At 55.5% G+C, this 8,282-nt stretch overlaps 1 protein-coding gene across 2 annotated transcripts in view; it reads left to right on the top strand.

The window, feature by feature from the left end:
• ACY3 (aminoacylase 3) overlaps positions 1-7,991 on the top strand; it is an 11,464-nt gene extending 3,473 nt beyond the window's left edge. Inside the window, exons 2-7 of one of the 2 annotated variants that reach the window (XM_019556655.1) lie at positions 2,655-2,895; positions 3,378-3,573; positions 3,658-3,751; positions 4,500-4,607; positions 4,988-5,097; positions 5,901-7,991. In XM_019556655.1, coding sequence (XP_019412200.1) covers positions 2,663-2,895; positions 3,378-3,573; positions 3,658-3,751; positions 4,500-4,607; positions 4,988-5,097; positions 5,901-6,092 — 933 coding nt within the window. In that variant the 5' untranslated portion in view covers positions 2,655-2,662 and the 3' untranslated portion in view covers positions 6,093-7,991. Of the gene's footprint in view, positions 1-2,654; positions 2,896-3,377; positions 3,574-3,657; positions 3,752-4,499; positions 4,608-4,987; positions 5,118-5,900 lie in introns of both variants that reach the window. The other variant, XM_019556656.1, reaches the window with a different exon arrangement.
• Positions 7,992-8,282: the final 291 nt, after the last annotated feature.

Here is an 8,282-nt window from a genome sequence, read left to right as displayed (position 1 = left end):
TCTCAGGGGCAAGTGAAGGAAGAGCGAGATCAGGAAAGCAAGCTCGTCCTACCCTCCTGCCCCTCTGTGGAGGTGCTGGGCTGTGACTCCTATGTTGAGGAAGTCCCTGGCCATTTGACTTGTCTATCTATAGCCTCTCCTTCTGGGGTGTGGAGGCAGAGCCATGCTAGGGTCTTACTATGGGTCCTGAGGCAGGCATTCAAGGTCTACTCTGTACTCATGCCAGAGGCTGCCTCCAGTCAACCCAGCTGTGCATGGGCACCTGCTCATTCAGGTTGGGTGGGCAAAGGCAGGCGAGTCTGATACTGGCCAAAGCCCCGCCTTGTGTCCCTGTGGATACAGGATTGGAGGTGTCTCCACTGCACCAGCGCCATGGGCTGCAGGGTGTGTGGGGCCCTCTGATATCAGAGCAGTCTCCCAGCCATTTCAGAAATGAATGGGCAAAGGAGTGAACGTGGCAGGGTGAACTGGCTGGTGAAGTCACTGGGCACTTCTACATGAGACATTTACTGCAGAGTACACTAATTAACTCCACAGTAAATGTCTCAGCATCTACATGTGCAGGGCTTTTAGGCTAGAGTAAAATATTGAACTCCACAGCACAGTAGTACTTGTATTTACTAGTACTACCCTGCTGTGGATTTTAATATTTTACTCCAGCCTAATAATGTGCACCAATGCATTTTACTCTGCAGCAACACACATGTAGACCCTGACTTGACTGGCTGGGGCATGAGGGTGCTTCAGCGCAGGGAATGCCTGCTGGCTAGTTGCACACTGAAGCACCTTGTGCCCCAGCCAGCCCCTCTGCAGCATGTTGAGCTCAGTCAGAGCAGCACTGGGCTGGCAGGCTGACCTCCCAGGCCCCCTACCAGTCAGAGCTGCTCCAGTGTGCTGCAGTCCCAAGTGCACATGTAAATGTGGCACCCAGAAGCAATAAACTCCAGAGCTATAAGCACCAAAGTTTATTGTGTTGCACTAATATGCACATGTGGACCCACCCACTGATGCCCACCTGCAACAGCCAGCCTGCACAGAGTGACACCGAGCTAGATGCCCTGGCTCCTGAGACAGGCTGGGGTGATTGACCCAGAGACCCCAGCCTGGCCCCACAGAGAGAATGACAGGGACACCCAGCATGGAAACCCAGGAGAGGGCAATGTCACGGATTGCAGGCACACAGCCAGAACTACGGTTCCCAGCATGCTGCAGGGGAAAGGGGAAGGAAGGCAGGCGGAAGCTGGGGTTTTGCCGCGAAAAAGGAACAGGAAAGAGAGAGGGAACAGGAGCAGTGACAGCTGCAGCTGGGGAGTTATGTGGCAGAGACCCAGGATCCGTGGTGGGGCTGACTTGGCAGGGCTCCAGTGGGCAGCCTGAGTGTGCAGAGGGGCTGACTCTGTGAGCCTCTGGGGCAGCACTCAGACTTAGCCCTTGGGTGCCCAGTAACCTGGTGCACCAAGGACTAGAGACCGGTTTGAGGCCCCCCTGGAGTTGAGGGAGAGCTCAAGCGTTCCTCAGTGTAAATATTCCATGGTTAGTGTTGCTTTCTGGTTACTTGCTATCTGTTGCTGATAGTTTCTCCTGGGCGGCTGCCTATTGCCTGTTATGTTTACGCCAAGTGCATGTGCCTTCGTGCTTACTCACCTGTTACATATATCTTACATGCATGTGCCCTAATATACTCACCCATGTGTTCCTAACCTCCTAAGCCTGTTAGCATGTGACCCAAACCCCCCAGTTACCTTATATCAATTTGTAAGGAACCTCTGCTGGCACCTGTGCAGTTGCTTGGGTTTGGTATAGCAAAGCAAAGAGGCAGCTTACAGGTAACCCTCAGTGGCTGCGTCTACACATGCAGTTAATGCACATGAATAAACTGGAGCTTGTTGCTCTGGAGTTTATTGTTCCTGGGCACTCCATTTGAATACGTGCCTGGGAGCAATTAACTCACAACGAGCTCTGCATTTTATTCATGCGCAGCATGTGGAGCTGGGCCAGCTGGTAGGGAGCTCAGGGGGTTGGTGGGCCAGTTTGAAGCTACACCGACCAGCCTCAATGTGCTGTGAAGGGACTGGCTGGGGCATGGGGGTGCTTCAATGTGGGGTTAGCCAGCAGGCAGCCCACACGCTGAAGCACCCTCATGCCCCATCCAGCTCCATCTGCATCTACATGTGCGCTGCTGCACATGAAAAAGGCTCCACAGCAAGGTAGTACTTGTATTGACAAGTAGTAACCAGCTGCAGAGTGTATTATTTTCCTTCAGCCTAATAGGGGTGCATGTATAGACTCTGAGATGTTTACTGTGGAGCTAATTAGTCCATTTCACAGTAACCAACTTGCGTAGACGTGCCCAGTGTGAAACTTTAAACACTCTTCAGGCTGGAGGAGCTGCCGTTGCAGACATGCTAAAAAAGGGGCTCCATCCCACTAGGGAGTGCCATGAAGAGGCCTCATATGGGCCGGCCCCCAAGCCGCAGCCACCTGTATCGTAGGCACAAGGGCGGCAGCAGTCCTACCTCTCATGGTGCAGTAAGAGCAGCCAAGGACATCCCCAGTAGGGAGGTGCCACGTGCTCCTCCGCCCATACCCCCAGAGGGCCCTGCACCTCTATGGGCTCCCACCTAAGCTTGGTCCCCTGCTTCTCTTCCCCCCAGCCGTAGGCATGGCTGCCCTGCAGCGCCTTCAGCCCGTGAGGCGTGTAGCTGTGAGCGGAGGCACCCACGGCAATGAGATGTCAGGCATTTACCTGGTCAAGCACTGGCTACGGGAGCCCTCAGCACTGCAGCGGGACAGCTTCTCAGCCACACCCTTCCTGACCAACCCACTTGCCATCGAGCGGTGCGTGCGCTACGTGGGGAGGGACCTGAACCGCACCTTCACCAAGCAGTTCCTCAAGTAAGTGAGCGCAGTGCAAAGCTCTGCATGGGGATGGCGGAGCTATCCCAGCAAGCATCACTGCAGGGTTACCTGGGCCCTGGGGATGGAGGGAGATATCCCAGCATGCTACCAGGAATATGAGAATGAGTGAGCTATCCCAGCATGCACCACCCTGCAGTGCTGCTGGGGGAGCATGAGAATAAGTGAGCTATCCCAGCATGCACTGCTCTGCAGGACTACCTGGGACATAACATAAACTATTCCAGAATGTGTCAAACTGAGGCAGTTCTAAGGGGCTTGGGGAAGCTCTCCCCAAACCTGTAATGCTCCCCAAAATTGATGGAAACCCCCAAAACCCCTCCATGAAATGGGGCCTCTGAGCCCCTGATGGGTGCACTGTCATGCTCCTGCCCCCAGGAGATTCCTCACTGACATCCCACCAGGCAAGGGGGTCCCCAGGCTCCTGTGTGGCCTTGATCCACCCTGTCCCCATGTCCCAGCTCCAAGGCAGCACGGGACGAACCCTATGAAGTGCAGCGCGCCCGCGAGATCAACCACCTCTATGGCCCCAAGGGCTCAGCCGAGGCCTTCGACTTCCTGTTCGAGCTGCACAACACCACAGCCAATGTGGGGGCTTGCCTGATCGCCAGTGCCCAGGACAACCTGCTGCCCATGCACATGTGCCACTTCATCCAGGTAGGCCCAGCCCTCCCAGGGCCCCCAGGGCAGGCCAAGACTTCCTCTCCTAACAGCTGATGTCTTTGTCTCTCCTGTCCCCAGACCCACTGCACACCAGGATATTACCCCATCCTCCTGTACAATCTGCCAGACCAGGAGACCTACTCCATCAGTTCAGTGGCCAAGCATGGGCTAGGTAGGGTGCAGCTCCACCGGGGGATGGGCAGGACCTGTCTAGCCCTGTAAGGGCATTTGGGGGGGCTGGGGAGCAGGGCCTGGGAACCAGACCCCTCCCAAATACACACCATCTCCTCAGCCTCCTATGCCCTGCATCTCCCAAGAAACTCCCCAAGCACCCAACCACTGAAATCTTAGGCCACCAGTTATCCAACTCCCAACCCCTGCCCAGCCCACCATATGCCAGCACCCAAGCCCCCCTTCCCCAGCCCCCAAATTCCACCTCTTCTCACCTCACATGCCCCCTATGCCCAGCTCCCTTGTTTTTACCCATGATTCCAAGATCTCATCTCTGCTGCACCCATTCACCCACCCTCCCCCTTGCCATCTATGCACCCAGCCAGCCCACCCATTCCCCCTCCCCCTGCAGCCTCTGCCCCAAAATGACAGAGGCCTGGGCTGCCCAGGAGATATCTGCATGGGGCACAGTGCCATGTGGGAAAGGGGGCTAGCATTGTCTCCTAGCAGCTGTGCCATCGCAGCTCACAGATCTGATCTGTGGGCTTGGCACATGGCTCTGGAGGCTGTGGCCTGGGCTTGGGCTTCAGGCCCCACCTGGCCTTCACATGTATTACCTCTCTGCTGCTGGGGTGCACCAGGGAGGGGATATCGGGGTCCCCTGAGGGCTGCCAGCTCTGCTCTGTCTTGGGAAGGAAGCTGGCAAATGATGCTGCAGGCATGCCACAATCCCTGCATCTTCCCTACAGCATTTGAGCTGGGGCCACAGCCCCAGGGAGTGCTGAGAGCTGACCTGTTCACTCAGATGGGAGCCCTCATGGCCTGTGCCCTGGATTTCATCGACCTCTTTAACAAAGGTGAGCAGTTGCATCATGTCCCTTTTAATGGCAGGTCCAAGTGAGCAGATGCTATCCTGCTCCACAGCCAGCCAGCAGGAGGCAGGGTGCAGTATCCAGCTATGCCTCCCTTGGCCGCAGTTCCCATGTGTGCCATGAGCTATCCCATCATGCCATCTGTGAGATATCCCACCACGCACTGCTTTTCTGTGGTTCCCGTGGGTGCCATCAATGATCCCACCATGCCTTGCTTTGGAGTGGTTTCCCTGCATGGAGCAAGGCCTTCCCCTATGTCCGTCCTATGGGAGAGCACTCTCCAGGCCAGCTAGCAGGGCCTGGCAGGAGCAGCTGGTGGTTAAGGAAGCCTCCATGAGATTTGACCCCTCTGTCCCTTGCCCCAGGTACGACCTTCCCTGCCTTTGAGATGGAAGCCTACAGGTTCATCGGGAGTGTGGATTATCCCCGCCACCCTGATGGGGAGCTCTGTGCCGCAGTGCACTCCAAGCTGCAGGTAGGAACAGCGTGAGGAAGGTGGGGTATCTCTGCCCTGCACAGCCCTTCTCTGGTGGAGGGAGGGTCCTGGCTGCCCGACCAACAACAGACAGATAGCAGAGCCAGAGTGTGGCTGTGTGGGCCTGGTTCTGCCTGGGCAGAGCAGGAGGAGGCTGCTTGAAGCCACCTCAGTGTTCCCAGGTATTGGCTTCAGCCCCTTGAGTTGTGCTTGCCTTGGCCTCTAGGAGGCAAGCAAAAGCCAGCTGCTAGGCACAGCCCTGACAGCCCCACCTGCATCAGCATCTGTGCTGGGTGCTGGGTCTTACACCTGGGATATAACAGGCAGGGGGCCCACAGCACAGAGAGGAGCCTGGTTACACATCCAAGCAGCAGAAAGAGGCCATAGAGTGAGTGGGAACCAACCCAGCTCTGCCCTCAGCGGTGCCAGCGTAATGCCAGAGTTAGCTAGCATCATGGGAGAGCAAGAGTCAGCAGCCTTCATGCAGACATGGGGACACATCTCCCTTGAGCGCAGGGCCCTGGTGCTTCTGGGTCTGCAGTTTTGGTTCCATAGCTGGGCAGCCAAGGCAACTGCGGGATGCTGCTGTGGCAGCCAGAATCATTTTTAGGGGGGGTCCCTCATCTCAGGTTCATGCCTTTCCTCAATCCTGGCTGCACCATCTGTCACGTGTCTGCTCTTAAGGAGTTCACAAGGGGTGCCAGCTGCTCCCCGCTGGAGTGCTGTGGGGTGTGAAGAGCTGGGTGTCAGAGGCAGCTCCGGTTATGCCAGTCCTAGCCTCTCCCTGCCTGTCCTTCCTTCAGGACAAGGATTTCCTCCCCCTGAGGCCCGGGGATCCCATCTTCCAGACCTTCAGTGGGGAGGAGATCCTGTACCAGGGCCATACCACCATCTACCCCGTCTTCATCAACGAGGCAGCCTACTACGAGAAGAAGATTGCCTTCAACAAGACAGAGAAGTGCAGCCTCTCCATCCCCGCCCTGCAGAGGGAGTGAGGAGAGGGGCAGAGGGGATGGCAGAGCAGAGGGGAATAAACAGAGATGGGCTGGACTGGACTTGTTGTGCCTGCCAGAGGCATGACCAGGAGGGCCTGGGCCAGGTTGGAGTTGCAGGGAAGAGGCAGGCAGCTCTGGGACTCAGTGTGCCAGAGTCTGACCCACCACAAGGACTGAATCCTCTTCCCATCCATGCACCCAGCACAGCACAGCTCCTGCCATAAGACCTCCCGTCTTGTCCCAAGATGTCTAATCCAACTCTCTTTGGCATGGCCTGGTTTTCTGGGCTAAGTGGCAGAGTTCAGTGTATCTGGGACCAGACATGGAGCAACTGGGCTGGGACCAGGGAATGGCTGGCACTGAGCTGTCCCAGTCCAAGCCCTGAGTTTACTGCCCCTGTAGCCATCAGAGAAGGTGGCACAGGCTGGCATGCCCAAGGGATGCCCTTGCAAAGGGCACTATCCTGCCACTGCAGGATGTCCTGGCTCTTCCCCTTGGGGTACAGGAAAAGTCCCAGTCCCAGAAATGGATGGGTAAGCCTGTAATGAGAAACAGCCACTAGGGGGTGGCAGAGACCCATGCAGCATTGACCTGGGGGTCCCGGGGCAGTTCATGCTCACTGTGCTGCAGCCCCTGGACTCCATTGGTGCCAGTCACCCCTAGAGGGCAAGGCCCATGCTGCCATCCCCTCCCCTGTCCCCAAGCCAGGCAGCGACCTGCTCTGGGACCACATCAGAGTGGGCAGGGGGAGGATAGGTTCTCCCAAGTTGAATCAAAGTGAGAGTGCTGGCAGCTGGCATGGGCACCTTCTGCTTCAGAGGAAGGCCTGAGAGCCCCAGGGCAGGAGACAAAGATGCTCCTCCCCACGCCACATCTGAGCTGGTCCCCAACATTGAGAGGGGTGGAGGCCTGAAGTTGGGAGGTTTCTGTCTCTTCCTGGCCTGGGCTCACTGGGGCTGTGATCTCAGATGTGCCTCCAGGGAGCCAGGTTGGCTGCGGGGCAGGGGCACTGTCGGGGGCTACCTGACCCCAGAACAGTCCTGTGGTGCCAGGTGATGTAGGGCTAAGTCTCTCCCTATCCCTGCACTGAGGATAGGAAGGGGGCAGCAGCAGCTGGCACAGCGCCATGCTCACAAGACAACACCCTCCCGCCCCAGGTCTGTGGGTAGTGTTTGGAGCTCCTGTAAGTGTCTCTGCATGGAGCTGCTATGGCACTGTGTGTGCGCCCCCTGCTCACTCGCTGTGTTCGACCTCCTGACTGAGAAGCAGTAGAGCTGCATCTGCTCTGCATCATAGCCTGCTCACCACAGCACGCCCAGGAATATACCCTGCACTGCTCCTGCTCCTGCTCCTGCTCCCAGCTACATCAGTGCCGCCTGGGAGGCAGCGCGGTGGGGTTTCCAGAGAAGGTGTTTCCCTTATTATAGAGGCAGGAAGATAGTGGTGGAAAGTCCCATTCCTGCTTTCTCTTTCCTGGGAGACTCCCTTTTAGAAACTAAACATATTTCTTTCACCAATGTTCCTCCCTCCCATGCCAACAGGCCTGGGGCTCCCCCTGCCCTCCTAATGGCAGCATCACACAGGCCCATGGGCAGATGCAAATGGTGTGGTGCAACATTCCATATAACACAACATTCATTTTTCTCCTGGTAAAAAGAAACTAGAAGCTTCACTAATATGCTAGGGGCCTAGGGCTGTATTATGCAGCTTAAGATCAAAACAAAAATAAATATAACTTTATTGAAATATGTGCTAATTTGCTAGGTTATGTATTAAGTTTAGAAAACTGAACAAACTAGAAAAGAGATATTGTTATATTAGTCCTGTAGTCATTATAGTTAAACCTATATCTCATATTCAGATTCCTAAAACAAAATGTAGCCTTCTTGAGGATCTTGACAGTGCATCCCACACTCCACTGTCAATCATTTCTGCACCTGAGTTAATGTTCACCTGAGTTAAGGTTATTATCACACCAGAGTTAAAAATTTTAACTAGAATTGAAAACAGCCTGCAGGGCTGTGAAACAGAAGAGCAATAGTACCAGGAATGGCTAACAGACAGCAAAGCTGCAGAAGAAAAGCTACCTTGATTAATGGAACATCTAGACCATTAAAATGAGAAATGGCTCATTAGCACCTGAGATTAGCAAGAATCAGGTACATAATAATGCGCCATAAGGTTGTCTCC

Source organism: Crocodylus porosus, unplaced genomic scaffold, assembly GCF_001723895.1.
Source record: "Crocodylus porosus isolate Cpor-Errol unplaced genomic scaffold, CroPor_comp1, whole genome shotgun sequence".
Taxonomy (NCBI): Eukaryota; Metazoa; Chordata; order Crocodylia; family Crocodylidae; genus Crocodylus; species Crocodylus porosus.
Note: the sequence above shows the minus strand (reverse complement) of the source record. Positions and strands in the feature narration are given on the sequence as shown.